Source organism: Lycorma delicatula, chromosome 2 (genome assembly GCF_047948215.1).
Source record: "Lycorma delicatula isolate Av1 chromosome 2, ASM4794821v1, whole genome shotgun sequence".
Classification (NCBI taxonomy): domain Eukaryota; kingdom Metazoa; phylum Arthropoda; class Insecta; order Hemiptera; family Fulgoridae; genus Lycorma; species Lycorma delicatula.
The window spans coordinates 27,735,327-27,754,806 of NC_134456.1; the positions used below are offsets into that span (position 1 = coordinate 27,735,327).

Consider the following 19,480-nt stretch of genomic DNA (forward strand, 5'->3'; position numbering starts at 1 on the left):
ATAATTTCATCACTCAAATATTGTAAAAGAATTTGCAAAGAAAGTCTTACTAAGTGATATTATGTTGAGATAGATTTAAGAATATTATCGAAAAGATCATTTAATTTGTAAAAGGAAACCACAGGATACCTACCAATTTAATAGTACCTTTTCAGGTTTGCATGTATCTTAAAAGTGATATAGCGTAAATTTTATGGACAGATTTATCCGTTGTGTGTTTTCCTACGAGAAAATCGTTTTTTTATTATTGTTTAGTATATGTTTTAATAAAATGGCATATAAAAAATACGGTCAGTAATATATTTAATCCTAGGTATAGTTAATTTAATAATGAAAGTGTAGGAGGTATATATACTCATAGGAGGTTAGAATACTCGTATATAAAAAAAATGTTTAAGTATGTCAGATGAAACAAATGCATTGAAAATAAAAGATTAGCAAATAGTAGAAATATTTCACAGCGTAGAAAAATGTCATTTGTCTTCTGATTTTTTTCCCCATTATATCTTGTACTAGTAGTTAGATTAAATTTACCGACCGCAATGTGATGATAGTTTAATATTATTTAATAATCTTGGGTTTCTGATTTTAATACCAATGTTTATAATTAATAACATGCAAAAGGAGATAAATGTGTAACAATAACGTTACAATTTCAGCACATATATAATAATGATGTTAACAATAGAATTGCCTTTTACATTCATGGATTGTTTGACGATAGAGAAACATGAGAGAATTGAAATGAGTTGTTTTGCTGAATGTAATACAGCTGCATGTAAAATTAATTATTGAATTAAAATTGCGACTAGCAGAGAGTTACATAAAGCAAATACTTTCATTCTCTCGTCGAATGTGATGTTAACGGGATATTTACATTACAATAGTAATTTTAATACAATTATAAAAGCGTAAATATGTACAACTATAAACAGATTGTTTATAGATTAATGTTAAGATGGCCAGAATTATTAAAAAAAGTTAATGAAAGGTGATAATGAGTAATGATGACTGGGTAAAGTTTTAAAGAAACACCGAATTCTAATTTTGTCGGACATGTTTTAAAGTGAAACGTTCATTTATTTGTCCTACTAAAACAGGCTGATAACCAATTATAGTTGCCGATCAATGGCAATCAATTTTAAAAAAGCCATTTTTGATCAAGACTTAAACTAGAACCTCCGGATGAAAGGCGGTGATATACTATTTAAAGAAAACTCATTCTTTAATGAGCTTTTTCTTATATTGTTACTTTAAAGATGAAAGTATGTTTACCGATCTCAGCAACATTAACATATATTTAAAACTATTCATTTATCGTTTTGTTTATATTTTCGTGAACCGCATTCGTTTGATTTGAATAAAAAAAGCAAAAAACAGCGGTAAATTTAAATTTACTTTAAATTAATATGTAATTAAATAATTTTTATTTTTAGATTAACATGGTTGTTGAAACCACAATAATACTGAGAGAACTCATGAACGAATACTGATGTTATGATAACTTTAGCGAAAACCTTTATTTTATTATTATTATTATGATCATCATCAATCATCATCATCATCATCATCTGACATATTAATTCACATTAACGAAAGGCAAAATATATTATATTAAATATTTTACGATTTTTAAGTCATAGTAATTGTTATAAAATATTAATTTGCAGTATTGATGGAAAATGTAGTTACAACTGTGGAAATCCATCTCATAATTTTAATTGTAATTTATACTTTCATCAGTTTTACTCTATTATTTCGCTTTTATTTAGTGATCTTGATATTTAATGAACATCCCTTAATGTACTGAAACAATATATATGTTGCCGTGAAAGACGAATGTCTGGCAAATTTTGATATTCTCCGGTGAATGTCAACATATACTAAATACGTCTGTGAAAGACCGAAATATTTGCTTATATTATTATACATTCGAACCTTCTCCGGTATATGTCGACAAACACATAAGCAAAACGCATAAGCTGTGGTGAAGGTCGCAACGATAACTATAAATTAAAAGAAAAAAATCACCCAATACCAATCTCTAAGGTAAATAGATTACGGGGAACCCTCGTAAAAAAGGAAGTTTAAATTTAAGCCAAACATAACCTACGCATCGCTCTAATTAATATTAAATATACAAATTATATTTGTTATTCTTCTACATTAGAGGCGATTAATCAGATTCACAACATTTATAAAAAAATTTAATCAAATTTTCAGCATTTTTTAAATTGAAAGAGCCAATCAGGATATACAGAATATGCTTAACTGCATGTATGAACAATAAAGATACAAATAAATGTTCAGATGGTATGCCCTTTGTTCAGTTTTTTATAAAAAATATTTTTATTCTACTTTCACCATCAGTGCATGCTGAAGGCAGTGAATTTGATTAATCGCCTCCAATGTTGGAGAATAATATATGGTACCTTATGGGGTCTGCGCTTATGGACAGCAAGCTAGTAAAAACTATTCACAGTGACATATATATATATATATATATATATAAATTGTATATTTAACGTTAAATAGACGAGGTTAGCGAACGAAGCAAGTGCAAGTTTGGTTTAAATTGAAACTTTCTTTTTTTTACGAGGGTTTCTCGTAATTTATTTACCTTAGAGATTGGAATTGGGTGATTTTTTTTTTAATTTCTAGTTATCGTTTTGACCTCCTCTAGAGTTTATTTGTGTGTGTCGACAAACACCGGCGAAGATCCGATTGTATAATAGTATAAGCAACTATTTCGGTCTTTCACCGACCTATTTGGTATGTCTCGATATTCACCTGAGAATACTGACATTCTCTAATTTCGATCTTTCACAGTAATACCTTATTTTTCAAATGCTATAATTTGGGCAAAAAAGGAGAATTGCAACAATGATACTGTGAAATCAATAGAGCTTTCCGTAATCTACAGGATTAATTTTTGGCCAGATTTTATTTTACCCGTGAAAGTTTTTTCAATGAATCATAAAAAATATAATAAAAGAATAACATGTGAAACTACCGAATAATAAATAATTAATATTTTTGTTTATTTTAAACGGTAGTAATTTTACGCTCATATTTTATTCTATACGATTACAATATCACAGGGTGGATGTGAGAATTAAAGGTCGGCCGATTTCTGTTTGGAGATTGATAATGACATTAGTAGAGGGGCAATCCATGAATGATTTATAGATGGAGGTAAATGAATAGGGCGTGTTTGTTATTAGACCGGGGCGTTAAGTAGGCTATCAATTTTCACCCCCGAGCAAACACGCCGAGGAGGAGGATTCGCGGCCAGCTGTACTTTTAGCCCCATCTTGTTGGCCTACGATATGTACTCGTCCTCACGCTCTCCGGCATCTATACAACAGCACGTAATAAATCATTCACATAAATTTTAATCTTATATCCTTACAGTTAGTTGTAAAAGGCAATTTTGTGTTACTACTGCGGTCGAATAATAAATGATATTGTTAAAATGAAATAAAAATATTTGTCTCGTTGATTATTTCAATACATACCCGTTCTATAATTTTGACATATACGATTTTAATTTCATTTAAATTAAAAAAAGCACACTTTTAAAGATAAATTTAACCGATGTATTAAAACGTTTAGTATGTTAAAATAATTTATTATGTATAATTTTAAACTGATAATATGTACAGAAACAAAATAATTCGCATCCAGTTCAAAGAAAATATTCATAATTCACCCTGGTTATGTGTATCCATTTTCAATTGAAAGTTCAAAACCAATACCTAAACAACTTACTTTAATTTTTCTTGTATTCTCTAAAAATCACTGGGTTGCAATATTTTTCCAATTTATAGCAAGGAAAACGCTAAAAAAAAAGTTGTACCAAATTCTAAATATTTGGCACGAAATTAATTTCGTATTATGGTTGTTGTATTAGAAATCGATTTTAAATAAATCTTACCGATATGACGAATAGCAGCAGTGTTCGTAAAAATTCTCCCGGCCAGAAATAAAACTCGACACACTTTTTAAAATTAGCACACCGAGTACAGATTAGAAAAAAATTAGTATTCTAGGATCACAGTTGTACTCGTATAATCCAGGTTGACTTACACGTAACTATCATCCAGATTTTTAACAAAGAAAAACTTTTTCACGACTGTAAGTTGAAACAATCAATAAGTAAAAAAATCTGATGTGGACAGCACATGACTTCCTTGTACGCCTATTAAATTACACTTACATATTTTTTTTAAACGAAAAGTACAAAAAATGTTATTCCACCTATAACTTCTAATTTCTCTTTTTTTTGTTAATGAATTATTATTTATTTTAAAACTTTTTGTTTTAATAAGAGGTTAATTAATAAATCAATATATTTAAATTAAAAAAAAGTTAAAAAAAAAAAGAAATCTGATTCGAACCGATGTGTCTTCGCCTTGTAATATCCAAATATTTCATTTAATTAAAATTTTATTTGGCTATAACTCTGGAACCAATAAAAACCAGTTATGACATATCGTTGAAAAGCTCTCAATGAGGGCTTATTACTGCAGTTAATAAAAAGTCCAAAATCCAGATATTTTGGATTTTGGGCTTTTTGGACACTTGGTACAGTCAATTGATACAAAGGGGAGGTGCACAACTAGATATTACAACAGTCCAAAAACAGTACAAAAATCCAAAACTTCAACATCTTACGGCTAATCATTTTTGAGTTATGCGAGATACATATGTACGTACGCAGAAACTATTCAAAATGGATTTAGGGATGGTCAAAATGGATATTTCCGTTACAAACTGAAAACGGGCACGGCAAGCAAGACAGATGTTGAAATCATACAGCGGTTCAGAACAAACTAGCGAGGTGTATAGCTGAGGCGCCGTTATTTGCTAAAAACAGTGAAATTCACGAATATTTGGATCTACAGTACGTGAAGGAAGACATACACAGTCTCAGTTTGAAATATAAACTTCGGCTAAACGGCCACGTTAACTACTTTGGTCGTGAACTTTCTGAACAACGGTGAGGATGTTAAAAGACTTAAGCGGCTACACGTTCTGGACGATAGTAACTATAATCTAATTACACCCGCTGAGAGTCCATTAATTAATCACTCATTCAGTCCGTTCCTCTCTATTTCTGTTTCACGTTTGTTTTTAACCTTTTCGGTTTCTTTATTTCTTTTTCATTAATCTACCATTTTTGTGATTTTGTTTTTGTTATTGTTTTTTCTATTCTACCATGCTCAGAAGTTCTAGACTAGTATGCAATTTTTGAGGGATCTCAATGGCGGATCCTTTTAATATGAATATATGTGATATAATTTACTGTCGGTCCCAACAAAAACTTAACCGATTGTAAAATAAAAAAAAAAAAATTGAATAATATTCAAGTAATAATAGATAATAAGTAATTACAGATTGTACATTTTATGTGTTTTATGAAGTAATAGTAAATTAGATTAGACTGCTAAAATTAGCAGTATTATCTCTAAGGAATAGAATAATACCATACACTAAGGTTAATATTGGTAAAGTTTCATGAAAACCTTTACGGGGATTTTTAAGCGATGTCGTTATTTTAAAATTTTATTTATGGGTATTTAAACGCATATATATTCAGCTTGTGACACTAAACCTTCTTAAATTTAATATTGGTCATAGTTTCCAAATATTCGTATTTTATTTCTTTCGAAATATAAGTTTAAAAGTCCCAAAATTAATTTTTATTACATAAAAATCTAGCATTTTATGATTTATTATAATAAAATTAGTTAATTTAAAATTAAAATATCCTATTTAACCGTTTACCTTTTATTTTTAAGAAGTAAATCCGTTTAATCATTGTTATACAGTAAGAAGTGATATTTTTAAATGTAAAAAAATGGAGAAGTGGTATATTAAGTAGTATGGCTAAAAATAATAGATAAAAATGGTTAAATATAATTTTTTTCTTAAATATCAAACAAATTCAGCTTAAAAAAAATTTTAATATATTTAATAAATTTTAACACTTCTATGTAGAGAAATTTGTAATAAATTGCCTGCTTGTAAATAATACAAAATATCTGACATATTTTATTTTGAATTATACATACGAAAATTTTAAATTAATAAATTAATTATGACAAAGTAAATAAATATTTAAAACATATTTAAAATTAAAACACTAGTTAGTGCTCTATGGCACGGAAGACATGGGTTAGAGGGAAACCAGAAAAACAAGAACAGATTTTAAAATGTACCAGTGATTGTTGAAAAATTATGTCCACTGAAGCAGCATTTTCAAGCAGTTTTTAAGATAAATTAGAGAAGAGAAATATTTATAAGAGTCTTAAAAAAAAGTTATATCTTGGAGTACCTTGGAGACACCCAGTTTATTAAATTAGTTTCTAGAAGGAAAAAAATATACGGTAAACACAAGAAAAAAAATGTTTGTATTTCGGATTAGTATATTACGAATCGATAATTGAGAATTTAGGATGTAAGTGATAAGTTTAGACTGGAGATTGAACAGTATAAAAAGGAACTTTTCCGTTCCTTTAAGATGGATGCGTCAAACGATTCAAAGGAATATAGGGAATAAAAGTATTTTTTTACCTATAAAACAAAATATTATTAAGAAATATAAAAGAATCGGATCGGTTCAGATCAAGAACCCATAATTTTTGTTAATTTCTGTAACTGCTTTAAATTAATCGTTTGAGAATTTCGAAGAAAGAGAGATTAAAGCTAGAAAGCTATGTTTTGGATTGTAAGAATTTAACTGATACGTACAATGAAGATTCGGTTAAATGAAGCATTAGGTTGTTAAAAACCAGTGGAATTTTTTATGAACCTAAAAATCTTTGATTATCAAAAAAATAAGGCTTCATTATGCGTATTTTATTCTGTCGACATAGATCTCAATATTATTTTTTATGTGTACAGTTACTACATTAAATAATTATTTTGGATGAAGAAGTGTTTTTTTTCATTTCAGTCGATATTGACGGCATTTTTCGATTTGAAAAATATTATAATAAAATACACGATTTTATTATTATAAACCAATATGTAGAATAAAGTATAGTAAACGTGACGTTCGTTTATACTGAAATGAATTATGAGAAAATAATTACACGTATTATCACAAGAGAGAAATTTTTATAGACAAACATTTATTTATCTTCTTAGAAAGTAGAGTATTACGTAATTTTTTATGGCTGATGTGAAACGTAATTGGCCAACCGAAATCAAAAGGAGAGGTAAAAAGAAATGTTTCGCTTTTACAATTCCCCTCTTTTACGGTGCTCTGTTGAGATTTGACAGACGGCGTTGAGCAATTTGCCTGTGATTCCCAAATGTTTGGGGAGCGGTCGTGTCGTGAAGGGGGAAAACGACGGGGCGTGCAGCTGGTTAGTCCCACGGGATGGCGGATTAAATCCCCCTACACTTTATATTGTCTGCATAAGATTATACAATGTGCTAGTAGGTACTAGGTGATGTAGGTATCACACCACACTGTGCTGACTACATTGTACTAGGCCTATCGCTCCAAAAATAATGCTAATTTCCAATATACCACAGTTCTCTGTTATACAAATAACAATACTTCCATTGATGAATTTGTGTAAAATATAGTTGCTTTTTTGTTATTATTAGACATATACTATAAATCCCTTTTTTTCTAGTTTGAAATAATACTAATATTATAATTTACGAAATTCTTTTACCTACTATAAAATACGAAGAAATAATTTTTTTTTTTAATTTTTGTTTCAACTTTTCATACTTACTGCTGGTATAAAATTATATGTTATTACTTCCTTGTACGAGGAAGTATTGTGATCGCAAAAAATGTCGGTTTTCAGATTTTAACGGAAATATCCATTTTGACCATCACTAAATCCATCTTGACTAGTTTCGGCGTAAGTACGTACGTACGTATGTATCTGGCACAACTCAAAAACGATTAACCGTAGGATGTTGAAATCTTAGATTTAGAACTGTTATAATATCTAGTTGTGTACCTCCCTTTTTGATTTAAATTGAGTAGACCAAAAGTATAAAAAAAAACCCAAAACTCAAAATATTTGGATTTTGTTCTTTTTCTTAACTGCAGTAATCAACCCTCATTGAGAGCTTTTCAACGATATATCGTAAGTGGTGCTTATTTTCCTTGGTTCCAGAGTTATAGTCGAATGAAATTTTAATTAATGAATTATTTGGATGGTGCATTGGGAAGGCACATAATTTTGAATCCGATTTTCTTTACTTTTCTTTTTTTGTAACTTTTTTTAAATTTAAATATATTGATTTATTAATAATTATTAATCTCTGATTGTAAAACAAAAATGTGTAATTTAATAGGCGTAGAAGGAAGTTATGGGGTGTTCACATAGATTTTTTTTTAATTGTCTATCCAGAAAATTCACCAACATTGGTTAATTTTTATATCAGCTTAATTATTCAATTTAATTTGTTTAATTTAATACGATTTAACAATTATAATTTTTTCCATATCATGGAATGATAGATCAATTTAAAAAATAAATTTACTATAATTTTAAATCGAAATAAATTTTTTTTTTGTTAAAATAACAGATTTTTCAATAAATTTATTTACAGTACAAAAACTAGCAGCAAATTTGAAATTGTATGATTTTTATGGGACACCAAAAATGTGCTTCACAAACTCACATATTAAATCACTTAATTCCGATGATGTTTGTGTGTTATGAAATGATGGCCAACGGTTAGTTTTATTTGAAATTAAAGAGTAAATTATAAATTTTGTACCCTTTAATCTATAAATGAATTTGTTGTTATATATGAAGGTAATTACCATACGATTTTAATGAGCATCTAAATTTAAGAGGTATTTTTACTTCTTCAGTCAATTTTATTTTATTATTGGGTTTTTAAAACAACCATGGAGTATTTTGTCTGGGACATGCCATGGGGTACTGGTAAGAATTTTCAAACAGATTTACTTACAACATCGAAGTATTTAAATTTGATCTGGCGGCCGCTTCTTAAAGCTATGTATCCTGTACAAAAAATATTATAATATTTAATTTATTGAGTACACCTTAATACAATTTTTTGTATAAGAGTTTTGTTTTGTTTCTCCTTAAACTAAATGTACTGTTCAGACTTATATTCAATGATAAAGATTAACCTTTAATTTAATAATCGGATGTTATTTGAGGTGAAATTGTAAGTTTTCAAAGGATAAAGTCGGTGATACATCTGTTACTACTATTTCACCCACGAAAATCTTCGTCATTATTGATTGACTGATTAATGTTATGTTAGGTTGACAGTATGAAGTATGTATAAAAAAGAGACTTTATATACCACCTTCAAGAACGCCAGAATCTATACTTACAAAAAATTTATAAAGTTCTTTAGCATACTTAATTAGAGATTAATGATTTGGAAAAAAAGATAAGATTATATAATACGAATAACTTTATTCCAATCCCTGTTATTTTAAATGATACACCTAGGCATCTAGATAGACTTAGATTCTAAACCTTTTCGTAAAACCTGGTTAACGTCTAAGATTTCATCTGATGTCTTATAATAAATATCTTACAAAAAAAGTGTTATTCTTTAAAATTTTAGCAGCTGCATGCTGATGGCTTTTAAAAGAATAAGCTTTACGTAAATTAAATTCTATAACAAGAAGTAATCGTAACAACTTTTGTTAAACTTGTAAAGTTAAATAAGTTACACTCGACAATAAATCCTATCAGAGACGAATATATTTTGTTGTTAGTTACCCTCTACAAACGAGGGAAAGCTTTTTGCGAAAATTCTCGGTATAAAAGGGGAGGCATATATGTTTTATGCATATTGTTTGTTTTACTGATAATAATGAAATCGGCGTTAGTACTTGAATTTTCGTTCAGATTAAGTTGAAAATAAACTTTTCCAAGAAATCTTCTTATTTTAATTAACAATAAAATTATTATTTTTTCATTAAAAAGTTCTTTTAATCATTAATTATTTTTATTTATAGTCTGTTTTTAAATTGAAAGCCCTTATAAACCTTTCGATTTTTTTCAAGTAGTAATTATTACAAAATAAATATGAAACAAGTAACATTGGCATAAAAGCTGCTTTTGAAATTTATTAATAAGTAAACGACGTAGTTTAATAATACTTAAACAAAAAGAATAAATAAATACTAATAAAAATAATAGAACAATGTCGATATCTTAAAATAACAATATCTATAAAATAATAAAGGGACTGCAAAAGAATCTTATTGTGTTATCATTTAAATATTCTATGACTAAGAAGTTAATTATATTTTTTCAGTTAATATTATAGCATTGAAAGAAAATAAAAATTACTGAAAATTTTTAACGATATGTTGCTTTTACTTATAATGAAAGTTCCTTAGTTTAAGACGTAAAAGAAACATGTTCCCTTACTAGCTTTGAGATTTCATTTACAATTTAGCATGAAATAATAAATAACCTGAATTTTAAATTAGATGCAAAAAATAATAAATATCTAACTTTACTATATTGCATTTTTTCGTCTATGTAAATTTGTTAGTTATGATGGTAAAGTGTTTATTTTCTAAAGTATATGTGAATGAATAAATAAAGAATTCAGTAAAAAGTAATAAATAAAACATTAACAAATGACAAAAAAATAAAATAAATAAATAAAAAATTCGTTAATATTTCTTTGTCTTGAAGAAGAGATTATGTTAATAAAAACAACGATAAAAATATTCGATTATCAGGATGAACTGTCCTTTGGCTAAATTCCTCCCGGATTGTTACAATAATTGTGCACCACTTCTAATTATAATTATGCACCTTATCAGCCAATCTGTGGTATTATTCTATCGATTTTTTATGGTTAGTATGGTAGATTTTGTTACATGTACCTCTTATTGCACGAAAACCTTTCAGGTCTTTTCTCGTAACAAGAGTTAAGACGTATAGTCAGGACTTTTATTACATATATAAGGTTTGCAATTATTTTTCCTTACTATTTTGTCACATCTATAACCTGTTATTTTTGCATTTTTTAAAGAACTGTTTAACGATGTCCTGAGCAGTATTAATGCATTTTTTGAATTCTTAGGTTCATGGTAGAGACATTTTAGTTATCAAATTTACGTGTAATTCTTGTTTTACTCTAAATATCTTTTTCTTTGAAATAAATACGAATAATTATGATAATTCTAATAAAGATAAAAAAAAAAAACTAGAATACAAATCATGCGGGTTTTTAAATACTAATACCTGATTTCAAATCAGGGAAAACTGACTTTTCAACAAAATGTCTATTAGAGGTAATTAATCTTATATACCTCTTACAGAAAAAGAAAGAAATTGTTAATAACCATAAAAAAAAATATCGAAATACGTTTCTGGATCATATCATGCAGAATAACGCACCACTGAATAAAATAAAAAAAAAATTAAGCTTGATTGTAATTTATTGCAATTATTAAAAATAAAACAAATTACGAAATATGAGGTTATAATAACTCATTTATTGGTAAAATAACACATTCCACTTTTATTTGAATTACCGAATTATTTTAATAATCAAATTAAAATTATTTCTGTAGCTCTAACATCAAATTATCAATTAACATCAATCATTGCACTAAGTATAGTATTTACTGAACTAACTGGCTAATGTTATTTAATTAGGTGTTGATGATTCAAGTGTAGCAAAGGTAGAAAAAAAATAACTCGCTAATTTTTTGATTATTTATAATTTTTTGTTAAAAAAGTTATTGTTTAATATTTATAAAAATTTCTGTAGTTTTTATCGCTGTTGTGTAACACTACTGGATGTTACTTTTATCATTTTGAATGTATCTTAAAACGTTGACATTAACTGTAGATTTATTATAAATACTTTTCCAATTTTTCGTTACCAATTTGGCATAATTAATATATTAGAAAAATAATAATATTAAACAAATAATAATAATAATATTAATTTAATTAATATATTAAACAAATGCCAATTTGGCATTTATATATTATCTGCATATGGTTGTAATGAATCAATGATTATGAATAAAAATTAGCAACTAATTCATTAATCTATTTAATAAAAAATTATAATGAGGAAGTAATTATAAATATAATAATGATAAAATTAATATTCACAATTTTCTTTTCTTGAAATAAAATTATTAATTAAGAAATACTTTATCCTAAAAAGTTGTTTGACTGGTTATATAAAAAATAATAAATAGATTAAGAATAACAGTACAAAACACTTTTATTTTATTTATGAGACAATTAAACTCGAATTTTAGGAATTTAGATTTTTCTAGTTTTATTTTTATTTCAACTTCGTTAATTAGGATTACAGACTTGTTTCTTCTGTTTTGTTTGATGCCAGTAACTCAAGATATATATATATATATTTATAAAAAAACTGTCTGTCTTAGCAGAGTTAGCGCAATAACCGGATGGGATAATCCACTAGGATACAACACTTTCAATGCCAGAGAGAAAGTGTAAATTGTTAATAATGTGTTTATTTGGCAAAATTTACTGTTCTTTTTTTTTTTTTGGCAAATAAAAAATAAATATATTATGAAAAAAATGTTAAAATATATTATGTTTAAGAAATGCTATCACAAATGTTTATTTAACTGTATAAAATGGTTACATATTAAAGCACATTATATAGTAATTCATAAAATACAATATAGAAATTAAAATGAAAAATATTTAGAAGAGTTTAATAAAACAAAAATTTTATATTTGTAAAAAGTATGAAACGAATCATGTGATGGCTTATGGCCGTTTTCTGTTCTCTTATAATAAAAAATTATACATTAAAATAATTTTTTTAAGTAAAATATATTATTTCAGAAAAATCATACGACACGAAAAATATATATTTTTTTTTGTTTTAATATTGTAAGGTAAATAAAAATTCTTGAATATTAAATATATAAAAAAATCAACAATAGTCAATCTTAAAATAGTTGTCGTTATTATTTAATGCAAACGTAATTGAAAGTTTTAGCGTAGATGGTGATAAATATATTATACCCTTACAGCATGAAATTATTTTTAAATTTAAACTAGTTTCATGCGAAACTAAGATATTCGAATATTAGAGAATTACATTTAACGTTAGATTCCCTAGAGTCATCTCATGCTAGGTAGCAGTCATTTTTATCAACACTCAGATTTTTAAACTTTATATTTCATTATAAAATAAAAATAAAGCTAAAAAACGTGAAATAAAATAAAGTTAAAAGAATTAAAATCTTACTAGATTTTAAACGATTCTTCTTTAAAGTTCAATTTTTAACGCGGACACCAAATTAAGGGTTACCAAGTTGTTAGTTGTATTAAATTCAATTTTGGAAAAGTATTTTACTTCCTAGAGAGCTTTTTTGTGTTTTATTTATTTTTTGAAAAGTTGTGTATATTATTTATGCAGGAATGTATTCATCGATAGTTTAAGCCGTAAGGATAAAATAACTAATTAGTTTACGTTAAGAAATTAGCATAACAACTGTTTCTGCGAACACGATTAAACAATGTGCGCACTCATTCGTACAAACCCGCGTGCAAATGAGCGAGAGATCAACACCATTACTTAAACAGCTTCAAATTTTTATTTATCTATAATTTAAGTCATTCACTAGTCGAAGATACACCGGAACTGTGTGACTATTGCCATGATACCTACAGATTTTGGTTAGATTGTAATGAATTAGATACCGCCTGTTAATATTGCTTAAATATTTGTATTAAAAATTTTTATTTGGTCGGTGTCTCAGATTTAAATAAGATGTCTTGAAATTGAAGAATTGTGTCAATTAAGGCTTAAAAGTCTTAAGGCTTTTAAATTGTACGTTTAAAAGCCTACAAATTATGGGTTAAATAATAAAATACATGATAGTAAGAATCATTGACATTTTTTATTTTTTTATTTAACCTCCGGAATCACCGTTACGTTTTACTTCAGAAGATGAGATGAATTATTTGTAGTCTGTGTGAAAATGCCAAGTCTGACTGGGATTCGAACCCCGGACTTCCGGATGAAAGGCCGAGACGCTACCATTTGCGCTACGGAGGCCGGCGACATATTATATTTGTTTTGTTTTATAGTTCTATACAGTTTTATATCAGACATTCGATTCAATTAAAACTCTTTAATAATTGGTTTTAGAATATATAGTATATATTCATTAAATTTATTACAGTAAGCCTTTTCTTAAAGATGTTTATTTTTGATATTCTATCAACAAATTTTTCAAATTCTTATGTTGACTAATTTTTTTTTTGCCTGGATAAACGGTTCCAAAAATTAAAATGCTACCTGTCTACAAAATGTAAGTTCTAGTAAGACGCTCATATTTGTTGTAGTTTTGCATTTATAATGTTTTGTTTCTCTGTCAATAAAATATATTCATTGCGGTTAGATTGTAGCTCTATTCTACTTCATAAATATTTATAAATTAAAAATGTGGTTAGTTCGTGTTTATAACTTAATTAATTTTATAAGTCTCATAACTATGAAAAAGAACATTTAAGATGATTTTTTTTTAAGTTCTTTCAAGTCTGCCGGTTTATTAAAAGATTTAAATACCAATTGAATTGTTTTTTTGGGGAGGAAGAGACGAATGAAGTTATATCTAATTATAACAATAATTTTCAGATAAGTCTTGACATTTAATATCAAATATTTTAAGTTATTATTTTTCGTAATACAACAGTAATTAATTCGTAGGTTTTTTATTTGTGTAATACCACGTAACAAACCCATATTTTATGTTTCTAGGTTTTAAAATGTTAAACGTATATAATTTTGATTAATAATCGCTTACACTAGTAACATTTAATTTAAATCAATTATATCAATTAATATTATATATGAAGAGAAGATAATTAATTTCAGCAATCTGGATTACATTTGTCTTGGGACGGTACAAGTGCGGGGAGAATTTTGTATCGGACTGTCCGGGCTCCATCAGAAGGAGACTTTAAGCCGGATTAGGCACAAGACTAAAAGGGCGGGGGTCCGGCCCTATCAGGGCCCCACAGTCCTGTATTGTTGCGCTATGTACTCACGCTTTCTCTCTCTCGCTTTATTTCTCTCTTCCTCACCCGCCAGATAAAATATTTATTCCCCAGCAGGCAGACTGTACCACCTAACGGTAGCAATACGACCAGGAATCAGAATGGAGTTCGGTGTCGCTCAGTCCATTACCGACTGAATACATATAGGGTAGGGCCTGTATCACACCTATGAAAAATGTATGAAAAATAATAGTCTTTAAAGCTTTCCATATATATGAGTATAAAGAAAGAAAAAATGAAGGAATGACAAGGAAATATTGAAAGTGTCTTTATGTTAACCTTTTTGCAAAGAAAATAAAATGTTTTTCGTAAAAATACAAAATAAATTGTTTTATCTTTTTTCTCCAGGAATCAATCTTTCAAAAGATTTATTCAAACCATCTTCCTGAAATACGAATAACGTGTGTTTTACACGTTTCAATATAAAAGATTCTTCGAAATATCCATATTTTAAAATAAAATTGTAACAGATTCTAACCAAACAACAAAATGATTAATTCACAGAAATTATATTTTCATATCATCACAGATAAAAAATAAAAAATTGTTGAGCTTTCTATTAAATTTTGCAGACGTTAATAAGGTAATGGTGTTTCTTATTATACATTTTTTTCATTAAAAGTTGCTAAACAGAAACAACATTATCATAACTTGTTTGAAATTTTGAAACCTACATCAAAATCTATTTTTTCCATAAATAAAAACTGATTAATTTAAAAAAAAAAGATCTATACTGGAAACGCACGCACGTACAGACTGGCGTAAAAATATATATGTATTCTTTAACTACTTATTTTTATTTTTAACGCTCAATCTGTCTAATCGTCCTTACAATTAATTAATATGAGTGAAGTAAACGAAGCTACGTTATTGTCATTAACAAATTTGAAATTAAGTTGATATAAGTTGTTTGATTTACTGCAACAATCAACTGATTTATATTTTGATAATAAATTAATTAATATCTGTAATTGTTCAACAGAATAAGTTTGTATTCTGTACGATATAGTGAGCTTTCAATTGCTTAAATATGATCACCTCATATTTCAACAACATAAAGTTATACTTAATAATCGGTTATGAATATAAAATTATAAATCAATATTTAAAACGATATATTATGTATAAAAGTTTACAGCTCAGTTTTGTTTTTTAATCTACGTTAAAAATACTTTAGATTTTTGAATTTAAAAAAAATCAAACAATATTTTATAATTGTTAACGCTACATGCCAGGTAACTTTAATGAATATTAAAGTTTATATAATATAAATTTTTATCATATGTTTATATAAAAATCGTAAACTGTATGATTAATTTTACGTATCAATAATGATTTTAGTGTAGTTCGAATTAAACTTACAGAAAGTTGGTGGTCTGCAGGAGTGAATCCAAGAAAGCAGCGGAGGGAAAGAACAACATTCACCCGTGCCCAGCTGGATGTCTTGGAAGCTCTTTTTGCGAAGACAAGGTATCCGGACATCTTCATGAGAGAAGAAGTAGCGTTGAAAATTAATCTTCCCGAATCAAGAGTTCAGGTAATAAATATCAAAATTGTAAAGACAATTTTATTTTTATTTGATTTCTATTTCTTAGGTAATTAAAATAATATTGAACTTAAAATCTAAGGAGGCTAAAGTTTATATTTATTACTATATTTAATTTAAATTCCCAGAAAAAATAAACAATATTTTACAGACCTTTCTTTGTAATTTTTATTATAGTCAATTATATCGAATTTCGCGACTTGTGTAAAGAAGAGTAAAAAGTGAATAACTATCATAATTTGTATTAAATACGATTTACCAAAGCATAATGCTGAGGGTATTACGTCTGGCGACCGTTTAGTTATCTTCTATTCTACATTAAATTTGAGTGGTTTTATTATGATTTTTTTTTATCCAAACCATTTTTATTATGAAATTAATTTTAATAGGGAATGCGACTACTATTGGGGGACAATTTAAGGTCATTGAAGGAATATTATATTGCAAGTATTTGCTTTTTATTTGATATTTAGTAATATTATTTTATAATCTAAGAGTGTGACTTGCATTTGAAAATGACCATCCATAACATATAGATGAATATTAAAAACTAGTAGTTCATATTAATTTAGTGTGTTTAATGAATTTTTACGTATAGTATTTATTGTAACCAATGATTTTGTAGGATGTAAATAAATTATTGTTGTAAGTTAGCAAATGTAACCGTGTTATAATAGGTCAATAATTTTTGTTGCATTAATTTCTTGCTTCTGCAACCTGTTTCACAAATTTTTTTTTTGTCGTCAGTCATTTGACTGGTTTGATGCAGCTCTACAAGATTCCCTATCTAGTGCTAGTCGTTTCATTTCAGTATACCCTCTACATCCTACATCCCTAACAATTTGTTTTACATATTCCAAACGCGGCCAGCCTACATAATTTTTTCCTTCTACCTGTCCTTCCAATATTAAAGCGACTATTCCAGGATGACTTAGTATGTGGCCTATTTGTTTCACAAATATATTATTTATAATAATTTGAATTTTTATTCGTTCAAAAAATTGTAACTGATATTTTTTCTTATTGTAATAATTGTTTACTTGGATCATAGACAAAGTTGTTTTAATAAAAACTAATTAACTGCAAGCAACGAAGAAAACAGAAAATAATTTTAAAAATGAAAAAGTATTCAATCTAATAAAATATGGTATTTATTGATTTTTAAAGTTTAATTAGTTATTTATCTTATAGTTAATTTTCTTGTTCAACGTCAAACATGTTAACCTAGTGGAAAGTTGAAGAGTACGTAAAAATCTCATAGTGATTTCGTATTGATAATAAATTCATACCAAAAGAATTATTAAATGTAGATTTTTGGAAAATTTACTGTAATTCATTAATATTAATTTAGAATATAAGTTTATTTATTTAATAAAATAATTAATTATAAACAAACAAAACACTTGTCTACTAATTGTACACATCTATCAAGAATAATTATGAAAAACAGATAAAAAATCGTTAAACAAGTTTCTCATTCTTTTTTTATGCCATTTTTTCAATATACATTAAGTTAGACTGCGATGTGAAATTTAATATTACTTCTATATTTTATGCTGCAACCGGGTGCCTGTTAGTCTTAACAAATTGTAGGTCATTAAAATAATCATCTCGTATAGGTCTTAGCGTTTTTAATTGTTTCCGTAACTTTATATTTAATACTCGTCTACTAATCATTTAGATACGATACTGGCATAGTGCTTATTTTTTTTTTTTTTTTAGAAACGTTTTGCTATTTAAATAAAAATACATCAGAATAGAAATAGAATACAAATCATTGATCATAAAGTTATAACAGGTACAGATATGGCGCACAGGCTCAGACTTGTCTTATTCCATCATTAACAGCAATGCAATGCAAGAGAAACTGGCAACTTATAGCTCGAAAGCGGACGCTAGCCGCGATGCTTCCTGCTTCTTTTTGCTGAGCACATTTTTCGCTTTTTTTTTTAGAACGATGAATTTAAAAAAAAAGATCATAAGAGGCAAAAGGTGTTTCTTTTTTATCGTTTTATAAAATACAATCGTTAGAAATAAAAATAGCGTAATTTAATTCTGTTTCCCACAAATTTACCCTCCACATTCTAGATAAGATAATTTAAGATAGCCTATCTTACTTCCAGACCGAAGACCCGTTACTACCCAGAAATTGGTTGTATTTGGTTGGATCTGAGAATTTACAGAAGGGAACAAACAAACCAACAAACAATGTATGTATGCAGTTAAATACATTACCCCTCCTTCAATGTTCATAGTCTGGTATAAACGAGATAATTTACACAAAAATTAACCTGCTGTTATTCTGAGCTTTTCATAGTACGGTCGATTAAATTCACTTTAGCCACTCCTGAATGAAAAAAAAATATTATCATAGTAAATTTTTTTTTATCAACCAAATTTTCTAGATTAATTTGTATTGAAACAAACTTCCTTCCAAGTTTTATGAAAAATTCCCGTAAATTTTTCTTATTATTAATAAAAATAGAAACCAACGTTAAATGACATAAGATTCTATTCTTTTGTTAAATATAAGAAAGATTCAAGTTCCAATACGAGTTAAATATACAAAAAAAAAAAGTTATTTAGTTTTGCACAACTGAAAGGAAAAATGTATAATTAAAATATTTTTTTTTACTGTAAAATTTATTTCACGAATGATTTACTCATTCATCAAATTACAATTTTAATTTATCTAATTATCAAACAGCTGCCGACATTCAATTCAAACAATTCTCATTAACAATTTGTTGTGATTTTAAGGCGAGTAGGGGAAGCTTACACTAGTGTTATCGGATAATGGGCATTGTTGTAGGCACAGTCAATTGTGTGTACTAATAGGAAGAGGATATCAAGTAAGTAGTATAACTGATTG

At 27.2% G+C, this 19,480-nt stretch overlaps 1 protein-coding gene across 1 annotated transcript in view; it reads left to right on the plus strand.

The window, feature by feature from the left end:
- Window positions 1–19,480, plus strand: part of LOC142319854 (uncharacterized) — a 56,946-nt gene that overhangs the window by 19,744 nt on the left and 17,722 nt on the right. Inside the window, exon 2 of the mRNA XM_075357527.1 lies at window positions 16,427–16,599. Coding sequence (XP_075213642.1) covers window positions 16,427–16,599 — 173 coding nt within the window. The remainder of the gene's footprint in view (window positions 1–16,426; window positions 16,600–19,480) is intronic.